The sequence below is a fragment of the Athene cunicularia genome (genome assembly GCF_003259725.1).
Source record: "Athene cunicularia isolate RWA chromosome 3 unlocalized genomic scaffold, athCun1 chr3_part1, whole genome shotgun sequence".
Taxonomy (NCBI): Eukaryota; Metazoa; Chordata; class Aves; order Strigiformes; family Strigidae; genus Athene; species Athene cunicularia.
In genome coordinates, this window is record NW_020799097.1 from 21,749,142 (window position 1) to 21,762,164 (window position 13,023).

General features: G+C 40.0%; 1 protein-coding gene across 4 annotated transcripts in view; it reads left to right on the forward strand.

Annotated features, from left to right (window-relative positions):
* The window catches only part of FBXO25 (F-box protein 25), a 31,786-nt gene that overhangs the window by 1,717 nt on the left and 17,046 nt on the right, over window positions 1-13,023 (forward strand). For 2 of the 4 annotated variants that reach the window (XM_026845529.1, XM_026845528.1), the window contains exons 2-4: window positions 7,005-7,114; window positions 8,449-8,498; window positions 12,060-12,152. In XM_026845529.1, coding sequence (XP_026701330.1) covers window positions 7,005-7,114; window positions 8,449-8,498; window positions 12,060-12,152 — 253 coding nt within the window. The remainder of the gene's footprint in view (window positions 1-7,004; window positions 7,115-8,448; window positions 8,499-12,059; window positions 12,153-13,023) is intronic. The other 2 variants (XM_026845530.1, XM_026845531.1) reach the window with 1 other exon arrangement.

Consider the following 13,023-nt stretch of genomic DNA (forward strand, 5'->3'; position numbering starts at 1 on the left):
GGGGGGGGGGGGGAGTTTTCATGAAATCTGAGGTGTTTCATGATTTGGGTTTATTAGGCTAGCTTGCCAATTGGTCAGAACACCAAACTCTGGGACTGACCTAGTCCGCAGCAGATGCCCTTATCTGTAGCGATTCCCCAGTTTCCCGTCTTCATCTTGCACATCTTCTTAGTGAAGCCAAACCACACCATATTCTGTGGCCCTATATTTTTTTCTTAATTCTGTTACTGTCTATTCAGTTAAAAATGTATACAGTTCAAACTTAGACTACAGAATTCAAGTTTGTACTTTTTGGCAAAGTAGCACTTCTTGCAGATAACTTCGCTACACCTTGAACTTGGGATCTATGAGTTAACCTTTACCGCAGAAAAGCAATTAATGTCTATTTGCACAATATTACGGAACAATTCAAGCTGGAGAGGACCTCTGGGGGTCATCTGGTCCAAACACAGACTCAAATCAGGGTTAGCTGAGGTGGGGTTGTGTAGGGCCTTGCCCAGTTGGGCTTTGTGCATTTCCAGGAATGGAAATTCTTCTCTGGGTTCCTGTTCTAAGTTCTGTTACCCTCATTGTGATTTTTCTGTTTGTTTGTTTGTTTGTGTGTCATGTCATGTCCCCCTTTAGCATTTGATTTATTACTGCCTGCCTCCTCAAACCTTACAGTCTAGCTCTATCTTACTTATACTCTCATATTAGATATTAACAGTAATCAGATTTCCCTCCACTGCCACCTCTTAACAGTGAGCAAGCTTAGGTCTCTTACTCTCATGCATCATGTGCTCCAGTACCTAATCATCTCGGTAATTCCTCACTGGACTTGTTCCAGTATGCCAATGTTCTTATTGAATTAGGGACCCCCAAACTAGACAGAGTACTCCAGATGCAGTTTCTCATGCCAGATAAAAGGGGATGATTACTTCTTTCAGTCTGCAGGATACAATTTTGTTAACTGAGACCAGGGTGCACTGCTGACCTGTGTTCACCTTGTTTTCCGCAAGACGTGGGGCTTCTTTTCTGCCAAACTGTTTCCTATCCAATCTGTACCCAGCATACACTCAGGTATGGCATTCTCCTATTCTATGCGCAGGGCTTCATGTTGAAGTATAGCAGTGTACTGTGTCTTGCTGGCTGGTTCTCTGTACCATCTTAAGCTATTTCGAAACAATTATCTGTGTATGTTGAATAGACAGCTCGGCTTAGGATATCTGTTAACATGATGTAGCACTGAGTAAGAATGGGGCTTGATAAAATGCTTCCTTCCTTGTGGAAGAAGCATATAGTAAACAATACATAAATACTTCTTTCTTTGTAAACTGCTCTGTGAATAGGGATGATCATGTATGCTAGTCTGGCTGTCCTAATACAGTTTCATTTGTTTACATCTATTAAATAAAATAATATTTTTCACCAAAATATTCTGTAGAAATCTATGCTAAAGGTAACACCTGGGTATTGTACTCCAGGGAGCACTTACAGCAGTTTTCTTTTAAAAATAAATAAATTCAATCTATATAGTTGATTGAAACTAACGTAAATTTTACTTATCCCTCTTTATACTAATTCTCTCTTCTATGAGAGAAAGTATGGATAGAGTTACTTGCAAAACTGTCTTTTATCCATCACAAATATTTTCTTTTCAGAAATGAAAAAGATCTAATCACAGACTGTTTCAGAAATAAACTTTCAAGACATATAAATAACTTAAATTGCAGAATGTTTTTATTAAAATACAACTTTTTACCTTTTTCAATTAGTCATCCAGTGCCTTAGTGAATCCAGTTGATGGAAGAAATGAGAGACATAATGATAACCACACTTGAACAATCACTTGTTCAGGAACAATTTAAATGATTTGGAATGAATAGTTGCACTTTAATGTAGTTCCATTTATGAAAACTGAGACCTTCAGTTCTGTAGCTCTTATTTGGATAATTAATATTAGTATATAAGTGAAGAGTGCCTTGTAGTCAAGGTGTACAGTAGAAGGAAATGTGGTTGAGGCAGTGCTCATTCAATCTCTGTGGGCTGAATGCTGACCACGACTACCTGCAATTTGTGCCTATAAATTCTAGCACAGATGTCCAGGGCCATGGCACTGTGTCCTTGAAGTGTGGCGGGGTAGAGAGAATAGCACTGCCTTACAGTAATTGTATGTAAATACCTCTCAGTAGCCTGCAATTTAGGAGTAAAGCTGTCTTATGTTTTCCTTTTGAGGTGAAGGAAAGAATCAGACTAACCTAATAAGACTTTCATGATGATGATGATAGACTTTTTTTTGTGTTAGGCTCATATGAACTACTTGGGCTGGCAGGGTAGTCATTAGAGTCTGCAGTGTCTCTTGTCTAATTCTGTAAGTGAGATAAGTGGTTCACAAAAGTGTGCACTGGGTAGAAGTCCTTGGATTGGAATCTAGTCTTAGATGTTTTTGTCATGTGACAAATATATTGTAACATTATTTGGTGCAGGCACTTACCATAGGATTTTTTCCATGCATGGTCATCCTGTAAATGGCTTCAAGTCTCTTTTGAAACACTCAAGTTTGTCTCTGTAGGGAACTGCATGACTTGAGGGCACTCCTTCCACGGTGAGAAAAGAAGCAAGGGGATGAGAATGAATAGTTGGGAGTTCAGATAGCCCTGCTAAGTTTTACAGCATTTTAAGTGTCATACCCAAGAGGTTATTTAAATATTGCTATGAAATTACTTTTTTGAAAAAGCTTAAATTCTTGCATACTTTACATAGGGTATTGTAGTTCTAGGACACCAGCTACTTTGCTTTTAGAAGCTTTAACTTCCAAATAATTTTTTATGAAGTGCATCATCAAGACAAGAAAGTAAGAATAGCTGTAAATTGGCAGTATTATGTGTGTATTTAAATCCTTCCAGGTGCACTCAGATGTCATGTGCAGTATTATAGTAAAAACATAAAGTCTTTTGCTATACCATATGGCATGTGCAGCACTTGATTTGGTTTCTTGTATCTTAGCTTGCTATTGTGGGGTGGGGGTTGCTTTTGGAAATGGTAGAGTGGCTTTGTGGAGCAGCTTTCCAGATTTCTGGAAAGAAGGCTAACTGGGGAAGTACCTCTATTGCTGTCCCATTCTTCTAGTGTCTGTGGGACCTTTGTTTTCTTTCTCATTAAGAGACTTAAAGTTTCTCAAGAAGAATGATGATGGTTACAGATAAGTAGGGACTCTCCACATGAAGTGGGACAGAATGTGTGGAAAATGAGCCCCATATGAGAAGATCCTCAGGGCTAACAATCAAATTCATCTTTTATCTAAAATAACACGAAGAATTCCAGGAACGTCACACGTGAATTTGAATGTCAGACAAAGGTGTTTCAAACAGCCCTCTTCATCTTCACAATGCCTTGTATTAATTGACTGCCCCTAAGCTGCCTTGCTTGTTTATCTGATGCTTGAGGAAGTGTATATTATTGGGGGGCAGCGGTGGATTTTAAATATGTTACTGGTCTAAATTGCTTTTGAAGGACACTTCCCTGCCAGGAACAAAAGGAGGAACCTGGCCAGTTTGACCCTGCTCTTCTAAAGCAGGCTTTCAGGAATACCACCCCCCCTCCTCTCCCCACTGCACTGCCCAGTGGGAATGGGCATGTTTCTGGTGTGCCTGAATCATACTGCAGAGTATCAGGCCATACCTCTCTAGTCTAGTATCTGTTAGGATGATAAAGCTAGGTCTGGGAGCTTTGGGCTCTACTTCTGATTCTGCAGCAACTTTTCATATTCAGCAGTAACTTCTCATGTGACATGGTGATGCAGTCAGTATGATAAAACATTAATAATTTTAGTGATTTTAAAAAGGTATTTCCTTTATGATAGCTTTGGGAAAAAAAGACCCTGATGGACTGGAATGTTACATAATAAAAACAACTTGTCGTGTTGATGTTACACTTTTGTCAATTACCAGTTCCTTTTCTCCAAACTCCTTTGCTGTTTGACCAGATATGATATTTGGCAATGTTGCATAGAACATGGAAGTTGTTGAGTCTTTATCCTCTGCTTAAAAAATGGTAAGAGGTGAACTAAGGCCCTCATCTTGAATTGAGCTCTATCTGAATGCAGAGGTATGTTAGGTTTTTCTCGGTATTTAAACCGAACACCAAAACAACTTCCTATTTCTGAGTCTTCTCAACTTGTGTTGTGGGACCAGATGGGATACACCCAAGGGTGCTGAGGGAGTTGGCAGATGTGCTCACCAAGCTGCTGTCCATGATTTACCTGAAGTCATGGCTAACTGGGGAGGGCCCACTGGACTGGAGTGTGGCAAATGTGACACCCATCTACAAGAAAGGCAGAAGGGATGATCCAGGAAACTATAGACCTGTCAGTCTGACCTCGGTGCCAGGGAATGTCATGGAGCAGATCATCTCGAGTGCCATTTAAAGTGATATAATGGACAACCAGGGTATCAGGCCCAGTCAGCATGGGTTTGTGAAAGGCAGGTCCTGCCTGACAAGCCTGATCTTCTATGACAGGGCAACCTGCTTATTGGATGAGGGAAAGGCTGTGGATGTCGTTTACCTTGACTTTAGTAAGGCCTTTGACACCATTTCCCACAGCATTCTCCTGGCGAAACTGGCTGCTCATGGCTTGGATGGGCACACGCTTTGCTGGGTAAAAAACTGGATGGATGGCTGGGCCCAGAGAGTTGTGGTGAACAGAGTTAAATCCAGTTGGCGGCCGGTCACGAGTGGTGTCCCCCAGGGCTCGGTTTTGGGGCCACTCCTGTTTAACATCTCTACTGATGATCTAGACGAGGGGATCGAGTGCACCCTCAGTCAGTTTGCAGGTGACACCCAGTTGGGTGGGAGTGTTGATCTGCTCGAGGGCAGGGAGGCTCTGCAGAGAGACCTGGACAGGCTGGAGCCATGGGCTGAGGCCAACTGGAGGAGTTTCCATGAGGCCAAATGCCGGGGGCTGCCCTTGGGCCACAACAACCCCCAGCAGCGCTACAGGCTTGGGGAGGAGTGGCTGGAGAGCTGCCAGTCAGGGAGGGACCTGGGGGTGTGATTGACAGCCGGCTGAACAGGAGCCAGCAGTGTGCCCAGGGGGCCAAGAAGGCCAATGGCATCCTGGCTTGTGTCAGCAATAGCGTGGCCAGCAGGGACAGGGAAGGGATCTGACCCCTGTACTCGGCACTGGTGAGGCCGCCCCTCGATTCCTGTGTTCAGTTTTGGGCCCCTCACTCCAAAAAGGACATTGAATGACTCGAGCGTGTCCAGAGAAGGGCAAGGAAGCTGGTGCAGGGTCTGGAGCACAGGTCGTACGGGGAGCGGCTGAGGGAACTGGGGGTGTTTAGTCTGGAGAAGAGGAGGCTGAGGGGAGACCTCATCACCCTCTACAGCTCCCTGAAAGGAGGTTGCAGAGAGCTGGGGATGAGTCTCTTTAACCAAGTAATAAGTGATAGGACAAGAGGGAATGGCCTCAGGTTGCACCAGGGAAGGTTTGGACTGGATATTAGGAAGCATTTCTTTCCAGAATGGGTTGTTAGGTGTTGGAATGGGCTGCCCAGGGAGATGATGGAGTCCCCATCCCTGGAGGTGTGTAAGAGTTGACATAGCGCTGAGGGATCTGGTGTAGTTGGGAACTGTCAGTGTTAGGTAAATGGTTGGACTGGATGATCTTCAATGTCTTTTCCAACCTAGACAATTCTGTGATTCTGTGTATCTTTAAGCTGAGCTAGCATTTACTGATGAGAGCAATTAAAAAACCAAAGCTTTTTTACAGTGTTGTTTAGTCATCCTCCTTTAACAGATGTTCAAGCCTGAAAATTTTAACTGTATAAGCTATCAGCAATAGACTAATATAATTTGATTTTTGGCACTTAATGCCCAAATACAGGTTATTTTTGAATAAACTGGTGTCCTTCATTTTCTAGTGCAATTTGAAGTTCAAACTGACATTGATAGATTCATATGGCAAATTTGGATTACCAAATAGTAATGAATGAGGGGAATTTTGTGTACAGCTTTCTTGTCAAAGAATAATAATGGTGGGGAAATAAAATAGTCCTGCAGTACCACATTTCCTTAATTACTTTGGTTTTCTCTGCAAGACTGTGGCTTTCGTATGAAGTATCTTCCTTCTCTGTGCTAGAAAAATGAACACCCATTCTTATCTGTACTACTGGTCCTTATAATTATCTGCAAAAATGAAACCAAAACTTTATGAAACTGTAGACCTTATGTAGTGCAGTCAGTTTTAAAATACATATGAATTTTAGAAAGGTTAGTTTATCCAACAAAACTTTTTAAATGGTTAATTTATATGTATATTTATATATATATATACACTTTATCTATATATACCCTATATATATAATTACTCAGTATAGTTGTCAGTGTTAGTTAAGTGTAAGAAGTGACATAGGTATAGTTGTGTCTCTGGAGAGAGAGGGTGGTAGACCACACGATGCTGTATAAATCACTGTTAAAACATCACTGTGACACCTACGTTACGTACAGTGTTGTGATTCAGGCATTTCTTAACAAAAAGACTTTCTTTGCCCCAAAGTTGATAGTAGTAAAGAGAGATATCTTTATGTGCTGGCTTTCTGCCTGTGCAAGGGGGTGTGGTAATTCTGCACTGTTACCTGTGTGCACAGTTTTTCAAGGCTTGGTCCATTTCAAACGAATTTTTGTACAACAGAGCTTTGCAGACAGGCAGTTGTCCAGCTAGTACTGTTTCCTCTTCTCTTTCTAAATGTCAGTAATGACATAGAGGGACTTACAGGATGCTTAGGAAGATACTTTTGTGTATTTAATCACTTTGACACAAAATTCATCCCCACTGGGAAGAAAAGAACACAAATAGCTTCTCTCAATGTATATGTTGCTATAGACCATCAGGTAGAGCAACATCATTAAAAATGTGACCTTTTTTTTTTTTTTTCCAGCTGTCACACTTTAATGCAGAGAATTATAAGCTGTACGCATCTTAAATATTTGTTCACTGCTGTTCTAATTAGATGTGTTTATTTCAGCATCATAACTGGTGATGAAGAGGATGAAGAAATATACAGTACTGAAGATTGTGAGTTTGCAGCCAAGAAAAGGAAAAAAGATCATTTTAGGAATAACACAGATTCGCAATGTAAGGCTGTTTTTTTGAATTTATTTTAGAAGACTTATAGGCTCAGCAGAATTTTATAATAGCCATTCGTTTATAATTCACCTTTAGAGTAGCTTTTTGAGTTATGTGTACTTCTGTTGGCTACAAATTCTGGTGTCGGAAGTGACAGATCTTAATTCAACTGTGGTATTGATCATCTATTGGATGATTTAAATTTTTTTCCAAAAATCCAAAGGTAATTAATTAAAAATAGTAATTCCTGAATAATTAATTTCTTCTGCTACTAACCACTGTTTTGTCTTGTGGACTAGTTTTAGATTAAGTACATCTGGATGCTTATAGAAGCTGATGCTTACTAAAGCAGTTGTTATTTTGCTTAATTCAACTTCTGATCAGCGATACAAGTCCAGAATCAGTTCATAAATATATTTTGTCATAGTACTTCCAGCTCTTGGTAATGACTTTAGCAGTATTTAATTTCTTGAGGAAAGTCCATCTTTTTTCAAATTAAAATATGAAAGTCATTTGTCAGTTCTCACTTTTAAAAGATCACCTCTACTTTGAACTGCAAATGTGTATGACACCAAGTAAGAAGCAGAGAATTTGATAGAGTAAGTGAAAAAAGGTAAGTTGATGAGCAACTTTTTGGCATTTCTAACGCTTTGATCTTGAAATGATCTCCGTTATTTGTATATTCCCAAAAATGTAATGGAGATGGTCTTGCAGAAAGCAGCAGTCTTCCCCAGGTTTGTCTCAGTTTAAAGTATTTCAAAAGATTCAAGTGGCTATCTGTAAGAGCATACTTTCATTTGACAACATACTAGACTGCTGAAAGCTGAGGGTCTGCTGAATTGCCTTTGTTAGTCTTGTATAATTGACTTTTCTGCAGTATTCTGCAACTAGTTGTACCAAGTGGATGTTGAGCAGGCACCTTCACAGGATAAAATAAGTTTGAGGGGTAGAGTGGTCAGGAATGGAAAGGTTGCTTATTTCTGTACGTTCTGTGTTAAAAGAGCCTTCTGGATTAAAAAAATCAGGGTTTTTGTAGGAGAAATGGATTGTTGTTGGTACACAGTTGACAAAAGTTGTGCTATGTCTGCCAATTGTGTGCCAACCCTTGTGTTTGATTTATAAAATTATTTAATGTTTCCTTTATTTTTTTGAAGTACATAACTGCTGCAAACTTGTAGTAATTCTTTTCACCCTTTTTAAACTTCCTTCATTAAAACTGTTCTACCATATCTCCTATCTTTTGAAGCATTTTATTGAGGATGGTCCGTTTTGTTCAGTTTCTTTCTAGAAGGCATTACCTAAAGTGGAAGCCTAAAAATGCTTATATTTTGATTTTATTTTAGGTTTTTATCGTGAAAAGTGGATTTATGTTCATAAAGAAAGCACCAGGGAAGTAAGTTCTGCATGCTGTGTGTCAATTCCCACAATCTTTATGCTCCTTAATCAACAAATAGTATATTTTAAAAAAATGTATTTGTGCCATGTGGTCTTAGAGGTTATTTTATACTCTCTCTTCATGGGCAATGTAGTACATGTGCACATGGTGAAGCAAAGGCAGCTAGCAGAGTGATGTTTACATGGGTCATTGTGGCAGAGATGTGGGAACTTGTACTACTTCTCCAAGCCCATTTGTACTTTGTGTCTTTGAACTAAAGTTGAAAGTATTTGCAAAACTAGAGTAATGTCCCCAAAGAAGGTGTCTGCAGGCAGCTAACTGATATTTTGGAATCTTGGTGTAAATTTGAATGTAAGTAAAACTTCAGTTTTAAACTTTACAAAGAGGACCTTTTTATTCCACAAAGTCCAAAAGCTCTCAGTTTGGGATACAAACTGTATCATGCAACTATAAAGGGAACATGAAAGATCTTGGAATGACCAGTTAGAAAGACAAGAGTTAAAATACATCCATCGTATGTAGAGATAAACTCTCTTGAAGTTAGAGTTTCATTCCTGTGTTGATTCCTATCGTTATCTGAGATGAGTGGAACTTGAGCACCTCTAAGGATGTCTTTCATCCACACAGTAACACCAGCCAGGACAGACAGAAGGAGGCGAGTGTGATGACCCTAGACATGGCAGGCAAGAGTTGGTGTTGCGTTTTAGAGCCAAGAGAGATCGTAAAGAGCTCTGTACTCCCTGAGCATGGTGTTGTGGAGAGAGCTTACGTAGAAGAGACCCTGGAAAACTTCACCTTCCAGGCCAGTGACCTGGAGGCTGCCCTCTACATCTGAAGGGTAGTAGAAAGCCAGATTCATAGCCCCCTTTCCCAATTTTATCTTAATCTGTGGTAGATGTAGTTACTTACATTGGTCTGCAAAAGTCTCGACCATGCTCTTTCCGTCTGTGCTATTTCAAGTTTAGGGTAAGGAAAGGGGAATAACAGACTGTCATCAGTCACTATGGTGTCTTGGATGATAAGGTTGTTAAGCTGAGTTTTCAAACTACATTTTATCTGAAACACAAATTGCCTAAAATCACACATTGCTGTCCTCCGTAACCAGTATGTTGGGATTATTTTATTTCATACTACTTGTGCAGAAGCTTGTGTACTAGTGATGTGTGATTATTTGCTTGGGTTTCTTGTGCATTCAGAGAGTGTACAAATTAGCTTATACTTGTTACTGCTCGTGTGTTCTAATGATTGACCATTCACCTTTCCTGGGTGGGTTTTTTTAATATAAAACCAAAACCAGTATGGTTACAATTTATCACTAATATTTTTCAAGTAATTCCTTGTATAAATTAAAATGCTTAGAGTGAAAGTTAAAAATGAAGTAGCAGAATGAAAAAGTAGGAAGGAATAAGCATACTTGAAAAAAAAATTCAGAGCAACAGTTGCAGCTATTCTAAATCATAATTTACAGAAGCTCTAGTTTTCCATAGAGGTTATAATCTTACTTGATTTTGAAATGGATGTCTCGTAGCTAGGAAACTTTCCCAAACTGGATACTGAATTTTAGGGCAAAGTGACAGAGTAGGAAAGTCTTGATATGAAACATGTGAAACATGCTGTGGGAGAGGACTGAATAAAGAAAACCAAACCAAGTGCGGATATAGAGCTGAAATGAAATAGGAGATGCTCTTGAGTAGTTTTGTCATGATGGGAATGGTAGAGCTGAAGTTTCATAGAAATGTGCTTCCAGCTATTCAAGGAAATGTACCTCACATTAATGTATTTAAGCATGGCCTTTTGATAACTGTTTAGCCAGCGAGCAGCCACAAATATTTACATTTCAACAAAAGTTTTGTTGTCTGTAAGGATTAGTTCACTGCTGTTAGCCAACGAAGTTGTGCATATTGTGAAGCATGCAGCAGGCTTGGATCTTGGGTATATTAACTGGATGAGTGAGCAAGCAGTACAATCCTGAATGCAGTCATTAAGCAGTAGGCAGTAATTACCACCACTCTGTAGTGAATAGTTAACTGTCTCCTGTCCCACTGGGGTACATCCAAGGTAAGCTTTCTTTGGGTTGCAAAAAAAGAACATTAAGTTGTACTGTCATCACATAATTCACCAAAAAAAGTCCATTTAGGAATGAACTTCAAATCATTATTTATCCCCCCCTCCCTCCCTGGGTTGATAAGCCATACTAGCACGCTGCTCTGGGACTACCTCTTTGTACTGGGTCTGTCTGAGCTGGAATTGGTTTTCCCCTATAGCAGCCCTCACGGTGCTGTGTTTTATGCTGGGAGCTGGCAGGGTGTTGGTAGCACCCTGGTGTTGTGGCTACTGCTGAGCAGGGCTTACACAGCACCAAGGCTCTTTCTGACATTTCCCCCCTCAGTGGGACGGGGTGGGCAAGATCTTGGGAGGGGACACAGCCAGGACAGCTGACCCGAACTGACCAAAGGGATATTCCAGACCATATGGCGTCTGCTCAGGATAAAGCTGGGAGAAAGGAGGAAGGGGGTGGGGTCACCCTTGGTCCTCCGAGGCAAACACTACTCGTATCGGAGCCCTGCTTCCTGAGAAGGCCCGACATCGCCTGTCCATGAGAAGGAGAGAATAAATCTGTTTTGTTTTTGTTTTTTGTTTTTTCTTCCACGTGCAGAACTTTGCTTTGCTTATATTAAATCTGCTTTTGTTTTACCCACAAGGGTTGGTCTATCTTATTTTCTTTCCCCTCTTTGCCCTGTTGAGGAAACAAGGAGAAGGGGTGGGAAGTGATAGAGCGACTTGGTGGGTACCTGACATTTAGCCAAAGTCAAACCACCACACTCTTGTACCAGTTGTAAGGTTTTTCTAGCCTCATTATATTTGCTCCAAGGCTCTTATGTGGTGCTTTGGATTTAGTCAGCTTATGTGATTCTATATTATTTTGGCTGCTAGTACCATCTTAAGTAGTTCCACAACAGCCTCTATTTTCACCTGAAGACCTCTGTGCAGAAGTACCAAAAGAAAATACAATTGCTCTTGCTCTTAGTACCTAACAAAAAATGTACCTAAACTTCTAGCACCCAGAACATAAATTCTAGATGTTGAGACCCATTTGTTCTTCCAATCCCCGGATCAAGTAGCTTGTTCTTACCCTCAAATGTGAACATAAACTCAGTCAGTTAATGCTTATGGCTGTAAGCTCAGACTGCTGTACAAACAAGCTCTACCTTGTGCTGAGGCAAATGGGGACTGTGATAGCCATGAGAGAGTGACATGCAATAGTGGAGTAGATTCCCAGGACACTCACAAACCCGTGATGACAGATTGCATGATTAGTGTGAATTTAAAGGCCTTGCTGTTGAGTAATATTGCCTACATATCTGTTAGTTCCAAATAGCATATCTGGTGTCATTTGTTCTACAAGAAATTAAATAAATCTTCAGTCCAGTTACATTATATTTCCAGGGAGCATGGTATACATAAGCACCAGTTCCGTAGCAGAGTGCTTTTCTGAATATTTTCCTCAATTTTATCTTTGTTTCTTTTCATTTAAAGTGTGTTTCCTTTTCTTCTCAGAGACATGGCTATTGCACTTTGGGAGAAGCTTTTAACCGCTTAGACTTTTCAAGTGCAATTCAGGACATCAGAAGGTTCAATTATGTGGTCAAAGTAAGCTCTTTTTTTATATGCATATTTTAAAAATGCTTTTGCTGATGTGCCTGTGTGTACAAAAGAAATAATTTTGCACTGAACAGCTGATGATTTGTGACTATAAATATCCTGTTCATATGTAATTCATACTGCATGAAGCAACTTTAAATTGAGTAATTTTTCTTTGATGAAAACTTGTTATATTGCTCTATGAAAGCCTGTAACTTGAGGAGGATGGTGGTGGCCAGTACGCTACATACTTACAGGGAAACACTGATGGTAGTTTCAGTTGTTGTTCATCAGTCTGGGTAGTGAACTCTCTATAAAGGCAAAATAATTCCAATACAACCAAAAATAGCAAAGTGTAATACATCTTAAATGTACTTTACTACATCTTAAATGTGCTTAAAATAGCAATTTCCAGAAAAATATTTGATGTGTAAATGTTCTGCAGTTTCTGTTTCTTCTGCAGCTTCTTAAGAGTCCTGTGATTCAGAGCACACTTTTTAAATCTAGAACAAGACCTATATGCATTTACCTTTGTAAGCATCCCTTAAAACTTGAGACTCCAGCTTTTTCAGTCTTCCTTTTTATTGTCTTCTAGAAATGAGATTTATTGCAAGTCATCTTTTACAAATAATACAGTGACATGATGTTTGTAGAAACAATTACGGTCTCATGATTCCTTGGAAGGTCCCTTTCTCACTATGTTAGCTTCTCTGGGTCAGGTCTAGTCTTAGGTTGAGACTTAAGTGCATGGAACCTGTAAATTCTGGACAACAGTGCTATCTGCCTTTTTCCAAAACTATGTCACTTGTACTTTAGGGAGCCACATAGTGTTATGCCTTAATTTCCTCAACGCCTAACCAGCTGCCTGCTTGAAAATACC